Source organism: Fusarium tjaetaba (assembly GCF_013396195.1).
Source record: "Fusarium tjaetaba strain NRRL 66243 chromosome Unknown NRRL66243_c0000261, whole genome shotgun sequence".
NCBI classification, from domain to species: Eukaryota; Fungi; Ascomycota; class Sordariomycetes; order Hypocreales; family Nectriaceae; genus Fusarium; species Fusarium tjaetaba.
In genome coordinates, this window is record NW_023501457.1 from 23,689 (window position 1) to 39,711 (window position 16,023).

The following is a 16,023-nucleotide window of genomic DNA, read 5'->3' on the forward strand; positions in this document are numbered from 1 at the left end:
CACCAACGCTGCTGTTTCCTGAACTGTCTATAAGATCAGCAACGTTGTGGACTGGACGATCGTTCAAGTGTTCCTTGACTTCACATTGCGTAATATTTCAAGGTACAATTCATCAGTAATCGAGAATCGAATTGTCCTTCACACCGGGCAATAGATCACGATAACCGCTGTGCGGTTACTACTCGCCCTGCTCGCCGTATTGTTATGGAAGATAGTCGTTCACTGTCAAAACAGTCTGAAACGAAACCACCTCACTCAGCTCCTCAACTTCACAATATGTCTATGCTTGCTACAGCATCCCCTTCTCCTCACCCTTCATCTTTCGGCATGCCCCGTCCATGGGAAACCAATCGATGTCCCGACTATTCACTTCGACCGAGGACCGAGAACGACAAAGTTGCACTTCCTTCAATTCGACAGGTACATAACATCGATTCTACAAGCAAGCCATTATGTTTAGCTAATATCTCACAGGCATTCCCCGAATTACAGCTTCAGACCCAGCCGCCACATGATCTTAACACCAAGCCGCCATCTACAGGACCACCCTTGGGCGCGCCACCGTTGCCCGCAGCATCACCTCAATATATACACTCACCCAATTCTAGCAAAAGAAGGCGACTATCAATGGAACGTGAAGTTGAAATGGAGAGAGTCCGCCAAGTCCCACGCTTGTGCTACAGTCCGGATCGAGCTTCACCCAGACAGATTTCACCACACCTACCTATCCAAGGGGGATCACAGGAAAATTGGGCCGCTCCCACAAGGACAAGTCCTTTTCTGACAAACGGGTCAAATTCCCACTCAGTCTCAATAGAAGTCAGTGAAAGAGCAGAGTCTCGGTCGACGCTACCCAGTCTTCCTCCACCACGTTCTCTGGAACGAGAACTACCTGTGGGCCGTGGCACAGCACCTGCAGACGGCTATCGACCACCTCAGCATTCGATGCCACATTCACGAACACCCATATCTGAGCCTGGCGTTTCACCATACCGTGAGAACGGTTATGGCTATCCTTATCACCACCCAACACGATACCAATCACTATCCACAGGATCAGCCCACTCGTATGACCGGACACCTTTTACTCCAGGCACATACAACACGCCTTACCAAGATTTCGTTCGATTTGGGGACATGAGCTCTGCCAGTCTCAGTGGTGATAACAAACAACGGAAGCGAAGAGGAAATTTGCCCAAAGAGACTACAGACAAGCTCAGGGCTTGGTTCGTCGCACACCTTCAACACCCATACCCTACCGAGGACGAAAAGCAAGATCTCATGCGACAGACTGGGCTGCAGATGAGTAAGTTTGGCCGCACTAAACCAAGGACGGAGAAGCCTAGTCAAAACTGGAAACTAACATGTCCACCAACAGATCAAATCTCAAACTGGTTCATCAATGCTCGACGTCGCCAATTGCCAGCCATGATCAACAACGCTCGCGCTGAAACTGACGCCATGACGGGCGCTCGAGGCGGTGACCTAAAGGTCCTCGCCACAACAGAACGGGGTGACTTTGACCACTCCAAACGAGAGCCCGCCGGACCCTTAAGTGACGGTGAGGGCGCCACTTATGACGAGGAACTTGAGGCGTTGAGCCAGCGAAGGCCTGGCACCATCGGCAGGGGCAGCGTCTAAACTCAGGTACTAAGAAGATCTGCATTGGCCATTATTTGAATGATCTTGGTTTTTTCTTTTCTTTCCGGAGCGATACCCTTTTTCGGGTTTGGTTTGGGGAATAGCGCATTTTATGTTCTTGCTACTGTTTCTTCTTCATGTTTGAGGTTTTAGCCTCTAAACGCGTTTAGCGACGGGATATCCCTTGGGTATTTGTGCTATCTAAAGTGGGGATATTGTCTTTCACCTTCGGTCAGCCATTGAATCTTTGAGGAACAGAAAGCATGGAGGACGGTCATCACAACATTTGAACGAAGAAAACGCGATATATACGATAACAGCGTTTTCATGGAGGATAAAGAGAGGATGGGTCTCTCGGATGAGCATTGGACTCAAAGAAGATTAGACACCTCGCGGACAATCTACGATAATCTAGGGGGCTCATGATGACTTCGGCAAAAGGTGAACCAGACGCCTTCCTTGCCAAATCATACCAAGTCAAGTCAAGTCAAATCAAATCAAATCAAATCAAATTACAAGAAAAGGAAAACTTTGCCAATCAGGGATGAGCCAACTACGGATACAGACCACAGTAATAGGAAGCGTCCGTCCGACAGTGACCTACCGTCTGTGCATGCATGGGTGGGTGGGTGTAAGTCCAGGCAGGACGGGCCACGGTAGGATTTTAGTTGATTCACCTATTAAGGACAGCTAACCATATGTACATTGTACTAGAAAGCTTTGATCTTAGGTGGAAACACCAATTATCGTGAATTTCCCGATCCCCGGCCCACCAATATAATAGCAGGAGACAGCCAGACAGCCAGCAAGTCTTACCGATATCGTCGCTAACACTCACATATTACTCGCTCCAGAATCCCTATGTTTGCCAGTGCAGATTTAGGGGAGCCATGTGGAGTCAATGGAGAGGATGATCTTAGCCGGGGCTGTTTAGAATGCCACCGGTCATGTATAGCGGCAACGGCTAGCCTATGTTAGGAGCCACTGGTTTGATAGAACCAACTACCATCTCACTTCAAATCCGATCAGGTAGCGAGGGTCTGCCAAATTCCAGTGAGGAAAGGAGACTATGTTCCGAGAAGGGAGCCAGGGACCAAGTTGAGGTCCGTGTTGAAATGTCTTTGAACGAAGAGCCAGTCAACCGGTTCTGTCATCCTAAACTGGGCTACGGAGGATTCGACGACACTGACTCTGTTAATGCAAGACACACCCAACGGAGACTCTCTGGTGCTCGGAAGTTTGATGCAGCAGGAGAAGGCGAAGTAGGGTGTGGGTGGCATACATACATACAAACATACCTAGCTGCCTAGGTAGCTAGCTACTTAGGTGGGAGGCTGGATGGTAACATAAAAGATGAGTTTTTCATGACTTTGCAATGATGAGCACACATCCAATGGCAGTTATGCATGGCGCCAAGAGAGGGATTTGAACGAGAAAGACAGTGAGAAGGAAGAAGAGGTAGTATCGTATATCCATAGCACGGAGAGGCACGTTGCCTACCCTACCAGTCAATAGCAGACAATAGTTCAAGGTTGAAGATATGCAGCAATAGCAACAGCAACACCCACAGGTGCGCCTCTGCCGCTGCATGCACATCTAGACAACCTCATGAGGCGGCTGCCTTCCCAAAAGAGTAACTCATGGCCTGTGACGGTTTGCAAGCGACCGCGGATTCTGTACCTATAATGCTGTCAGGGCCAGGTCATGGGCGCTTGGATTGCGGCACTTGCAAAGGCCGTATCGGGCTTCTAGGAGCGCCCTGAGCCGTGAATGCCGCAAGGACAGGACATCCATCTCCTGTAAAGTTCAGTCGAACGATCTACGCATGCAGACCAGACCAGACCAGACCAGCTGGGAACAGGGATGCACAGCGGGCATGAAACATGTCAAGATTGACCGGTGAGGGGGTGTTTCCAGGCAAGGAAGACAGGGCGACAGGGAGACAGGGCCTCTTGTGACCGGTCCAGGTGCCCAATACCTAACTAATATGCAAAAGGGCCTGAAAGTTGACTACTACCCCCAGGAGATGTGAGCAGACGGAAACAAGCATAAACCAAGCAACTTAGACAAGACGGCAGATGCACTGTCCACCAAGAGTGATAATAATACCAACCAGACTATGCATACATACATACATGGACCAAGTACCCAGTCATGCATGCTTTGCCGAGCTTCCACATGAATCAGTATAACACCCCGGACCGACTTTTGATGTCACTTTTTGTGTTAATTGACAGCCAGCCAGTCACTGTTTGTCTTTGTGGTAGCTTTGCATAGCCTCCTACGGATATCAGGTGAACAGTTTGTCTGTACGTCTGTCTTCATGGTAATGCTCTGGTCACCACAATGTGCAGCAGTCACTCTGTCTGCCCCTGTCGCTGAAGTATTGTGTCGTCAAAGTCATTTGGGCATAAAGACCCCACAGCATTTGGCTGTACGGCTACGGCATGTCTGGTATCCGTTGCTAGTTAGTGTTGATACATCTGTTATGACCATTGCTGATGACCAAGACTCTTCAACATAAGTTCCCTCCGGGTTTAAGAGTAAATGACACAAAACGGGCGTTCGCCGCGGCAAGATGCTGGTGGACCATGAGGGGCGCCAGCGACAATCTGTGGCGGGCTTAGATGACAGCTAGGCTGAGAGGCGTACCCTTTTTCGTACATATGATCGTCTGTGAGTACCTACCACTAGGAGGCTAGTAGTCGTTATGGCTGCGTAGTGCAACCGCTCAGATGGACTCTTGAGGAAATTACTCTGGTTCAACTTGAAACTTGGCATGATACCCTGGGCCTATGTAGAAGTCATTTGAGCAACCTTAGCTGGTCCCTTGAAATTTCCTGTGCTGAACCAAGAAGCTCGTTCTTTCATGTAGTATGTTCCATTGGCAGGCCGTTTGACGTGACGTCCTGTTTCGCTGGCCCAGAGCACCTTGAATTGATGGGTCGTTATGGATGGAATGACTTGACCTAGTGGTAGTAGCTCACCGAGTTTCCCTCTCTTCCCTTTCCTTGTCCATGGCACTGGAGCAAACAAACCGCGTGGCGTGGCTGAAAGACAAGACGTTCCTCAGAACATCCTTAATGTGCCCGCCAAGGCGGCATGTGGGCGATGATAGGTGGTTACCAACTCAGTGTCTCATAAGCAAGCTGATGAATGTGGTCTTCGTCTCTTTGACTTCATAGTAAACAAAGCGGCGCAAGTCGCAAGTTGCCGCAAAGACGGCGAGCTACAATATCCTTGATACCGGTTTTTTTCGGATCCGCTGAACCGAAACAGAGCTTTGGCATGCGAGCACTCTCATTGCGGTGAGGCTAAAGAAAGGTCTGAGACAACCTGGATCTTTCTTCGCGTGGGAAGCATGCTTCAAAGTAACTTGACGTATTCAGCTTTATTAGAGCATAAATTCAACGTCAACTCGAGCCCAGGTTTGAGATGCAGCGCGCCTCACTACCTTTGCAAAGCAGGCGGCTTCAATGTAAATTCTGTGGCGCATGGAGTGCTCAGGGCCCTACCGCCGATCCCTGATAACTCCGGAGCCGCCTCCATTATGTCAAAATGAACAACGTTACCTCTCAGTTCTAACTTTAGCCACTCCAGGGAGACGAATTGACTTTCTTCACTGGCTCGTGCGTGCCCGTTCATCCCAGTTTGTGCAATTTAAGCGGTTTCTTCTAACATAGCCACATTTAATGGGTTCAAGCTGTTGACGCGGGTGCTTGATCATGCAGACACCTATGCGGTTAACCGCTCATACTGCTGGGGTCTAGTCATTGAGGCTTGTGTAAAGATGCGCAGGCAGAATAATGAAAGCCACAATGATTTTAGATGGTACTTCGTACTGGCAGGGCTGATATAAGAAGGGCGAGGCGGTAATCCACATCGCCATTGTGTCCCCTGCCAAGTTAATCCCCGAGACCCCAGGCTGCTATGTTGATCAGCGGAGCGTATGTTCAATGAGTGCCTGGCTGTAAAACTCAGAGGATAACTCAAGAGTGGGAGATAAGGAACCATCGATAAGAATTCCCAGCGAGAAAAGTCCATGCGAAACAGGATCTGTGCGTTCAACGCTGTGGTCAGCCGTCAAAGGCTATTGTCGACAATGCCTTTCGTTTCAGGGCTGCGACACCCGGGCTTGATTTTGTGTCTCTGAGTCCAGAGTATCGGAGTTGCTGGAACCGTTGCTCAGGGTTAACCTCGTTGGACTCAGCGCCACCACCTGATTGGAAGTGTGGAAACCTGAATGGCGTAGAGTCTAAGCCAATTTAGGGCTGCCCCTAGCTAGGTACTTTTTGTCGATCTTGGTGATCGGCCGGGCCTTCCAGGACCGCCAATGCTCCAGAGATAGTGTTGAGGCCTAGCTGTCAATCGTCGGCGCTTGTCGAATCGGCAGCAGACGGCTAAGTGCCACATCTGTCCATCAGAGTGGGTCTGGCGACCGTCGAGGCAGCTCGAGAAGCCCTGTCAAAGTTCTAGCTCGGCTGATGGAATGACTAGCTGACACCGGGAGGAACAGGTACGATACAAACCATTCGGATTTTAAGCCCGCGTTTCCCGTCGACTGAGAACAGCAAAACAGCGCCGCACATAGTACGTACCTATGCGTATGTACATATGGCTGGGGCGTGCCAGTCCGTGCCCTCTTAGTCCCTAAACATGTGTACTGTACGGTAGTGAGAGCGATGGCGATGACAGCCACTGTTCCCCTGCTTTCAAGTGGCGGGAGCCTTGTAATACGACCGTCATTGATGGCCCAGTGACATCGTCTCATCCCGGCTGTAGCGCGGCAGCACCGAAGGGGCAAGAAGCGTGTTTTTCATGGAAAAGCGCAGTGACTGGGGTTGTGGATGGATGATGCTGCCCTGACACCTCGTTGTGAAGTCAATCTGGTCTGAGAAAAGTCAAATTCTAGACTATCGTTATGCAGCGCCTTGAAATACGAACGCCTTTGGCATAATGGTGGGTGCTGATGAAGCCCTGCTGCCCTGGCGGCGGTGGTGGTGACAACGACGAAGACTGACGAGAAAGGGCTGAAAACCTCGTCGGAAAGAATGGGTACAATAGCAAAGTGCTTTGATCTCTGATCTCGGACGACTATGGTCGAGAACGATTAGTGAACGTGAGGGTTTTGAGTTTGCCCCTTGATCTCCGCCCTGGAAGAAGAGTCCGAGGGCCAAGCAAGCTACTGACTGATTGGACTGGGGCGGGCGGGTAGGAGCGGTGCTGATGGTGTTGAAGATCCAGGTGAGTGAGTGCTTTTAGGTGCTTCTCTTGTGTGTTGAAGATCTGATTGCCGAAAGACCCAAGTGACATGCTCATCGGGCACAGGGAGAGATCCAGTTAATCTTGGCGGAGAAAAGTCGAGCGAGATATTGTCGGCTGGGGTGTTCCGGGCCGCCAACACACAGAGCATCCAATCTCTATACTGTACTGTACTGTCTAGACCGTAGTTATGGTACAGTGGAGCGTAAATGAAGGGCTAAAAGTACAGTAATTTGTTTCTGGTGGGTATGTACGAGAGTGATAGACCTTGTGAGGCGACAAGAGCTTTTCTTGATTTCTTAGCAGCCAAGGGATCAATGTTAGTAGACGTTGGGCCCGTAGGTATCCGTACCTACCTTGCCTAGGGGGGGAAATAAAAAACGAGACTGGATTTGGTGGTAGATCGGTGGATTCTGGTGTAAGCCAGTCTCGTTTAATTCCCCCCCCCGAGGCTTGCGTTACAAGCGATATGTTTCTCGCTTCTGCCTTCCCACCAAGGTATAGATATAGATGCTTTAGATGGGTCAGGCTCGACCTGAGGTACCTACCTACCTTGCTTTAATCAAGACACAAGATACAGTATTTTCCATTGGGAAGGGAAGGTACTCTAGGAACTTAGGAACTTTAGGTAGGTGCCTTTAGGTGTGGCTGATACGCAAGGGATGAAGAAGCTATCTCCTACCCGCGCCACATCGAAGCAGGAACGAGCAGCCTCTTTTTTTCGTTGTTTTTTTAATGGAGTCTTGGTGTGTTAAGGTTAAACGAGCCGAAACATTTACCGATACCTCAGTAACAAGGCACACCTCACCTCTAGTAGTTTTACCTTGTTGTCAAGGTTCTTTACCTAGGTGAGTACCTGGTTACTAAAGCATGCATTCGCATTCATTTTTTGCGTCTTTTGCTTCAACTCTCAACAGTATAATCAAGTGAGCTAGGTCTCGGTCTCATCTTGCTCGCGTCTTCGCTCTTTGCGATCCTGACTCATCAGAACCTTTGTCGGGCTATTGTAAGCCTCTCGGCCTTCGGACAGTTTAGATTTCCGACGTTTGGTCTGTCAAACAGCAAACCACATCAAAGCTTGACGACGTGAATATGCCTGTAATACGTTTCTCCATTGTGAAGACCCTCGTAATTGAGCCTTCATACGTATTCCATTACTCGTCGGGATAACACGATAACTTCACGATAACTTAATTGCTCTTCGAATGCTTCCCGCCCTGCATCTATCTGACAAGGTTCTTGAGCCCCATCTCCAACCTCTATCCACCACGCGCGACGCTCTACAGCGACAGCAAACTTGAGATCTGAGGAGGAATAATCGGAACCATCTCATCATTCATTGAATGACTGTGCCTGTTCATCAAGATGCCACCAGACACAAGCGAGCCCGATCCTTCCGGCCAACCTGAGTCTGCAAAGACTGAGCCTTTAGCCTGCGTTTCCTGCAGAGCCCGCAAGTTGAAATGCGATCGCACGAAACCGGCGTGCACTCGCTGTCTCAAGGTCTCAAATGAGTGTGTATATCCAGAATCCCGGAGGAAGCCCAACTTCAAGAGAAGAAATGTCAAGGAACTCGAGGCTCGTCTGGGTAAGTATCTCGACAACCAACAGTTGTACTGTAATCATGAACCACGAGTCGCTGATGATGTATCTCAGCTCAAGTTGAAGATTATCTCAAGGAGGTCAATAAGAATTCTTCAGAGGAAAAAACAGACGATGGGAGTCCAACTCAGCCACCACAGGCGAATGTCAACTTCTTTGACATGGACTTTACCCCTGGACTGGGTCAGACAATTAACAATCTGCCTGATCCCGATTTTACGTCTTTCACATCACCCAATATGGTCCAAAATCCACAAGAGAGCCCCCAGATTCTGAATGCGCAGTTGATGAGTCTGGGCATGACCGAACCTTTGCCGCCGGACGATGTCATGGAAGAACTGTAAGAATGGTCGTTATTCGGACCTCCAGGATGGGCGCTGACCTTCACAGCAACAATATCTTCTTTCATAACCAATATCGCATGATACCAATTATCCACCCAGGAAAATATCTCCAATCTTTCTATGGCCCCCTGCTCCGAAGACCCCCTATGTGTCTGCGATATGCCATATGGGCTCTAGCAGCCACTGGCAGCACCAAGTTTGACGAGTACCACGATGTCTTTTACCGTCGATCACGGGCGTACATTGAGGCAGACATGATGAAGGTGAGCGATTCGGAAGTGCTTGGCAGGTCAATGTTGACAGTTTCAGGGACACGGTGATGCGTTCATATCTGTTCAGCACGCGCAGACGTGGGCCCTCATAGCGTTTTACGAGGCAAAACACCTGCTTTTCACGAGGTCGACCATAAGCGTAGCTGACTCGGTACGACTATGCCACATGATAGGACTTGACCGCCTCGATGGGGATCCCCTTGGAATGCCGCCGGCACTGGGACCTCCTCTTACATGGGCCGAATTGGAAGAGCGAAGGAGAATCTTTTGGGGGGTGTTTGCTGCAGATGCACATTGCAGTATCTCTACAGGATGGCCGAGTCTGATTAACTCGGAAGACGTATGATACACTCCCCCCTTTCCTGAGCAATGCTGACCATGACTTAGATCGCGACAAGGCTTCCTGCCTCGGAGGAAGCATTTGTTGAAGATCGCAAGGAGGACGCCCCTTTTCTGGACGAGGCAATTCAAGGTGCTCAGTACACAGGGTTTGCTGGAACCATCCTTACTTGTGAAATTTTCAAGATCATTCTCCGTCATGTTCACCGATCCAAGCCCGACTCAAGAAACGAAGATCTGATGCATGGGTCATTTTGGACTCGACACCGCGATTTGGACAATACCTTATCCAGCCTCTTCATGTTTCTCCCCGAGAAATTCCGCCTCCCTGAGAATGTGCGAGACGTATCAGCACTCCATTTGAACCTCAATCTTCACGCCGCGATTATATGTCTGCATCACGCTGCCGTTGAAAAGGCGGACAAATACAACCTCCCCGATCATGTCAAACAGGGTAGCGTTACTCGCCTTCGGGCGGCTGCCGAGGAGATTGTCAATATCATGCGACTGACCGCCAACGGCACCATGTTCTTTGTATGTATTATGTTTATTTCTTGTATCTTGGCTAACGATCGCGTAGAAGAGTCCATTGTCTGCTCTCTCGCTATACTGTACCACTACCGTTTACGTGTATCTAGGCAAAGAGGACCCGGCCACCGGCTTAAGCGCAATTGACCTGTCAAATTTCCAGCTCATAATCCAATCTATGGAAGCTATCGCACGTGTGCACACCATCACACGAACGTTCTTACAGCAAGCATGCCTCGACATCGAAAAGAACGGGCTCAGCTCTGTTATTCAAGTACCATCATTGAGGAAATATCGAAACGCTTTTGGACCAAGCAGGTCGCGTATCCCCATGCTTGCCCGAAGCTCAGTTGCGGAGCATACCGGGGCATCGCCTATCTTGTTTGCTTCCAACTTCACCCAAGAGAAACGGATGGATGCTGAAGAGTCAAGATTGGACAAAGTGGGTAGTGCCATGTCGCTGGGAAAGACGTGTTATTCAGCAGTGCTTGGGGCCGCTGCTAGAAACGTTGAGCCTGCGGATCGACCAGATCCGGAAACCAACAAACGAAAGAGAACGAGGGAAAGCCCTGGACCTGAAGTTACGGCCAACATGCGAAGCAAAGATCCTCTCAACTTGAACTTGAATCCCAACTTCAGAGGAACGGGTATGTGGCCAGCGTCATTCTCACCCCGCATGGCCTCGGGTACTATTTCGCTACCGGATCGAACAAATTCATCAGCCGCATCTTCGCCAGCTAATCAAGGTTCAAACCAAGGTTCCTACACGAAGACGGTCTCCGGGAGCAGTCATACCTCACCTGATATCGGCCTCGGGAACAGTGCAGAGGAAAATCGGATCGATTTAAGAGCATTTCAAGAACGCATCTCTACACCGATATGGCAGTCTACCGAAGAAACACTCTTTGCACAGATGGCGGCAAATACTATCCCTCTCGGTGATGGCGATCCATGGGGGATATTGAATGCTGTCGATCTCAGCTGGGATGTTGGAGGACTTCCAGCAGGAAATTGACAAGGATGGAGAAATTTGGATTGAGTTTATCTGTATTAGTAGGATAACGACTGGAGTTTTTGGTGCTTCATTCAGTGGACGTTGATGTGTTGAACGAAGGGGAACTTGTACGATATATACCCATGATTTGTTGGAGATGACAACACACAACTCTTGTACTCGATTCGGAACCAATTAGAGGAAATAAATACCCAGGACCTCTTGAAATGATCCAGATATCTATGGAATGCTCAAAGCCTGAACTATGTCTGGTCTTTGAGATCCTATGGTCAGATCAGACATTAGTGATCCCCGTCTTATCCGAAGCTTTAACCCTTGTACATAGGTAAGGTAGTTTTGCTCCACTCACCATGAGCTCAACCATCCATCCGCCCCCCTTCAACTCTCATCCTCCTCTAGACTATCAGCCATTGACTGCTTATAAATTGCCCTCAACCATGTTTCAATACGTGATTGGGCTCCTGGCTATTATTCTAGTCTTCTCAAACCCCATCAGTGACCTCTTGTATCCAGACCGGGCCACCCGCATCAACGATGTCTCACCGCGCCCCAAGTTGAATGAGTCGCTCCTAGCTATTGATCTGCCCAATGCGACAGCGCCTGAATGTGCTCCAGATGGTTATGTTGCCAGAATTTTGAGCAGAGAGCCTCTGGTGATATATCTTGAGAATTTCTTGAATGGGGAAGAGAGGAAGCATTTGCTTGATATAAGGTAGTTATGTCCCGGTATCGTGTCATGCATGATATGATGCTTATACTCAATAGTGAACCGCTCTTTGTACCTTCAACCATAACAAACAATGGCGAGGTCACTCATCGCGACTCTTCAGTCCGTGACTCTCACGTTGCGGTCATTCCCAGAACTGACCCTGTCCGCTGCATTGAGTCTCGTGCCCGCGCTCTTCAAGGCTGGCGCCCAGATCTCTGGATCGAACGCCTGAGAACTCAACGGTACGGTCCGGGTGGCCACTACAATCATCACTTTGATTGGAGTACTAACACGCGTGGATGGGGTCGTGTGAGCAGTCTTATGGTGTGGGTCGAGGGTTCTGATAGTCTTAAAGGCGGTGGCACCGAGTTTCCCCTTATCAAGAGGCCAGCGGAGACGGAATGGTGTCGGTTCATCGAGTGTCATGACGATACGGAGGAACATAGGGGCATGGGCGTGACTTTCAAGGTTGTGCCGGGGAATGCAGTCTATTGGGAGAACTTTGCGGCAGATGGTAGAGGGTATGAAGAGACATGGCATGCTGGGCTGCCCGTTCAAGAGGGAACCAAAACTGGGTTGAACATCTGGAGTTTTGGACGGATTTAAGAGTGTTTGTGTTCAATAATTACAAAATGGGTGACGGGCTGAGAGATTGGAGCCGTCGATTGTGCGTAAGAGTAGAAACATAGAAGATCGATGCCATCTCCATCTTGACTCACTCCCATCTTCTCTCACACTGTCCCATCCATCTTCCCCATACAACCACCCTACCTTTAATGGCTTCTGCGACTTGATCCCTGTTCGGTTTGGAGGTCTTGAACTTGTCGTCCAAAGGCTCATTTAGACCAATTACTTCATACCAGTCTTTGTATCATGTTAATTCATGTATTTGCACTTGAGCCACACAAAGAATACTCACATCGATGGATGCCATGATTTAGAAGTGGCCGTGGAGCACCATAAATCGAGCCGATGCGATTCGCACCATAGTAGAAGCCTCCCGCTAGTCGATTGGAGGTCTTTTCAACAGGCTCAAAGTCACTCCCGATAACTCTTGTTTTCTCAGAGGGTATTCCCAAGTAGATTCTACAACTCTTAGTCACTCTCATTCTTCCAAAACAAAATGTCAACTCACCCATGACAAACTGGCGTTGGGAGGGGAGCATCTGGATCTTCAGACACAAGTAGCCACTCTCTTACACCAGAGTGAGAGTCCCAGGATAACTCTGGAAACTTGTGCTGGTCGCCGTGCATGTAGTCCTTCCCCAATGTTGCACCATCTGGACCACAATCTGGAGATGTGACAGCAAGTGTAGGCTCTGGGTGCTCAGCAAAGGCGGGAGTGGTGAAGAAAGCTTTCGCATCTCTGCCCTTTGCGTTTTTGAAGAGCCAAGAAGCTGCAAGCTCGATGTAAGCAGTCATTATGTACTGTTTGACGTATATTGTTCTCAGGTACAATGTTTACTGTAGCATGCCGTCAACAGCAGGCTGGAGTCTTGGAGCTGAAAGGGTCAGCTTACTTGGACAAAAGACCGTCGATATATATATGATGTATACATCGGGTGTAACTAATCTCCGTGCCATACATATATCAGTGAAGAGTGGCAAGATGCAACCTTTCGGAGCCGAATCGGCAAACGCACGCAGATCAGATCACTACCATTGCTCAGTTATAGACTAGGTAGGAAAGTTTCGAGTCAAAGGCAATTTATCTAGAAATCAATAGAACATCATTTCTCTTAACTCTTATCTATCTTGACCCGATACTCCTTGAATGTGATACAACAGAATAACCATGCAACGCCAACCCAGACGCTAAATCATGATGCCTCACTCCAGATACCTTCATAAACCATGCACATCGTTAATACCACGTTAAATAAGCATCCAAGCAAACCCTAGAGCAAAGGCCCCCGCAACCATGGATATAGCTGCATCGCCTCCCAATGGCGAAAGTGACGCACCGGCATTCTCCTTATTATCAGAAGAACCACTGCCTGTGGCAGTAGGAACAGCATTCTTTCCGGTACCGATCTCGAGAATATGCGATTTTGTAGCGTTAAAGTTGCTCTGTGCTAGTGAGATCTCGTTGTTGTCAAGATCGAAAACAACGTAGGCGCTTCTGAGAAACGTGTCGCCCAAGATTGAAAAGTCCCCTGTTGTGGGTGCTATTCCAAAAGTACAGGCTGCTTGGCCATTATCGAAGGATAGTTGATTCCCTGTCACGTCGGTGAAGTCAAGGACCATCTCACTCAATGATACTGAGATCTCCGCCGAGTCTTTGAACTTGAACGTAAAGTTTCCAGAATCGTTTCCGATGTCGCAGGGAACGTAAGCCACAGACTGGCCCTCCTCGTACTGAGCGCCAACAATGTCGTATATGTCTGATGTAAGTGAGGCGGGGAGATATGACAGTGTTGAGCCCGAGTCGAGGATAACAGCAAGGTCGAGGTTGTCAACGATAGTTTCCGAGTCTGCGCTGACGCTCTGTAATGTGATGGAGAACTCGGAGAACCCGCCGTTGATCTTGTTGATAGAGAGAGTGACTAGGTCGCCGATGTACTGCTCCTGGTCCACGCCTCCAAATAGGATGGTTCCAGTGGCGGATTCGAGGTCGTTGAGATACAAGCTGTACGCATTAGAAGCGATGAGACCCTTGGAAGCCAACTTGGCCGGCAAGTTATCGTAGGCGTCTCGGTTGAGTTGGCCGACCTGAGCCTCATTGCTCTTGTATCCAATACCAAGAACGCCTTCGTTGTCAGATGTAACATATCCGATACCAAACTGTAAATCTTCAAGCTTCACACTACCCATGCGGAACGTCTCGGTAGCATAGTCTCCGGAGGCACCAGAGCCATCGGCATATGAGATGTTGAAGTCGCTGTTCAAATACTCATAAGTCGACGACTTGTTGGGGCTGTATAGGCCAGATTCGCTGCATATATTGGCGTGAGTAGAACATAGTTTTGAGCCTTCTGCGTTGACCCATAGATCACTGCTTCCAGTGTCGAGATGGAGACGGAAATCTTGAGCTGGCGTTCCCAATGATGCATTGAGGAAGTATAGAGATTGCTAGGAAAGGTCAGTGATTGTGCCTTTTGTGTTTTTGGGGCAGATACTTACTTCATTGTCAATATCAATGTCTACTGTCCCGTCTCTTCTGCGAAGACGTCTTCGATCATTGGAAATGGGATCAGATATTGTCCGCCTCTGAATCTCGACGCTCATAACACGAGGCTCGAGGCCATTGTCTCTCCTGTTGAGAGAAATTGCTTGAGTAAGTGGTAGTAAAGACAATAGCAGGGAGGATAGTTGAGTAGACTTCATGATTGAAACCTTGTAAGTTGATATGACCTGTCGAGCTCATCTGCCAACTGAGGTGAGGGTATTGATCCCTGTGTTTATATCCTGGCCCCGATGTACAGACAGACGGATGCTCCGCCCCAGGTTGACGTTAAGATCGGATTACGCCCACAAGGCGAACTCGGTAGTCTAGACTAGTATGTTGCAGTGCCGACATTTGGTCATAGATAGTCAATGTTACTAAGGATCTTGCCGCACATCCGCGCGGGAGTACTAAACTCTGGCGATGTGTCAACGTCACCTTGAAAAGCAAACGTCAGAGCACCACCTCTCGGCACGGAAACGCCGAAGTAGCGAGGGAACGACCCGAAGAGAGAGTGAGAAAGACAGAGATGAGATCGGGAGACAGAGAGAAAACATATCCAGTATCTGTTACAGCCATTCGTTGTGACATTTGCATGCATTTTGTATAACATTTGGAGAACCCAGTCATGCCATTTACCCCCTTGATCGATCTAAGCTGTATCAGAATCATCTTTAGGCGCCGCACGAACCAGTGGAGTTTGCATATTCGAAACACCCTGAAAACGTCTGGATGCCTCTGATCCCATGCTATCCCATCTCATCTTCATCTCATCGGGCACATCCAACTCATGATCACCTCCCGCTCGAGTTGATGCTGAGGCGTCAATGAGGAGACGCGCGGCCGGTAGAAACCTTGAGAGGTGTTCGGGAGATAGAGCGGGCACGTTAAAGGCGGGAGATCCGTAGTATTCGCATGATGCCTAACCTAATGAGTAGTACCCATCCTACTCTGTAAGTACAGTCAATCTGCTGCTACTGTACCTACGGAGTACACTAAGCAAAACTGTACATAAGGTAAGTATAGTTATTATTAGTTATGTTAGTTGGCGCCTCAACTTATTTGCAAGCCTCTCTATGAAACGTTTACATGGGCGTCTGACTGGCGCATGCTCGATGACGTGCAATGCGTTGGTCCCTGCAGCG

General features: G+C 49.1%; 5 protein-coding genes across 5 annotated transcripts; 3 read left to right on the forward strand and 2 right to left on the reverse strand.

Moving 5' to 3' along the window:
- Positions 1-276: 276 nt before the first annotated feature.
- Positions 277-1,641, forward strand: FTJAE_10905 (PTH12; the record flags this gene model as incomplete). The annotated part of the gene is made up of 2 exons (XM_037343792.1): positions 277-420; positions 475-1,641. The coding sequence occupies 2 exons, from the start codon at positions 277-279 to the stop codon at positions 1,639-1,641; spliced, it is 1,311 nt and encodes a 436-aa protein (XP_037202037.1).
- Positions 1,642-8,268: 6,627 nt separating this feature from the next.
- Positions 8,269-11,003, forward strand: FTJAE_10906 (Zn(II)2Cys6 transcriptional activator; the record flags this gene model as incomplete). The annotated part of the gene is made up of 6 exons (XM_037343793.1): positions 8,269-8,491; positions 8,560-8,845; positions 8,896-9,112; positions 9,159-9,461; positions 9,509-9,994; positions 10,041-11,003. The coding sequence occupies 6 exons, from the start codon at positions 8,269-8,271 to the stop codon at positions 11,001-11,003; spliced, it is 2,478 nt and encodes an 825-aa protein (XP_037202038.1).
- Positions 11,004-11,353: 350 nt separating this feature from the next.
- Positions 11,354-12,318, forward strand: FTJAE_10907 (oxidoreductase 2OG-Fe(II) oxygenase family; the record flags this gene model as incomplete). Its single annotated transcript, XM_037343794.1, has 2 exons — positions 11,354-11,715; positions 11,769-12,318. 2 exons carry the CDS (start codon positions 11,354-11,356, stop codon positions 12,316-12,318), a joined length of 912 nt encoding a protein of 303 aa, XP_037202039.1.
- A 109-nt stretch (positions 12,319-12,427) lies between these two features.
- FTJAE_10908 (uncharacterized protein) lies at positions 12,428-13,134 on the reverse strand (the record flags this gene model as incomplete). The annotated part of the gene is made up of 3 exons (XM_037343795.1): positions 12,428-12,576; positions 12,632-12,798; positions 12,848-13,134. The coding sequence occupies 3 exons, from the start codon at positions 13,132-13,134 to the stop codon at positions 12,428-12,430; spliced, it is 603 nt and encodes a 200-aa protein (XP_037202040.1).
- Positions 13,135-13,587: 453 nt separating this feature from the next.
- Positions 13,588-15,039, reverse strand: FTJAE_10909 (aspartic-type endopeptidase opsB; the record flags this gene model as incomplete). Its single annotated transcript, XM_037343796.1, has 2 exons — positions 13,588-14,784; positions 14,836-15,039. The coding sequence occupies 2 exons, from the start codon at positions 15,037-15,039 to the stop codon at positions 13,588-13,590; spliced, it is 1,401 nt and encodes a 466-aa protein (XP_037202041.1).
- Between the last annotated feature and the right edge of the window lie 984 nt (positions 15,040-16,023).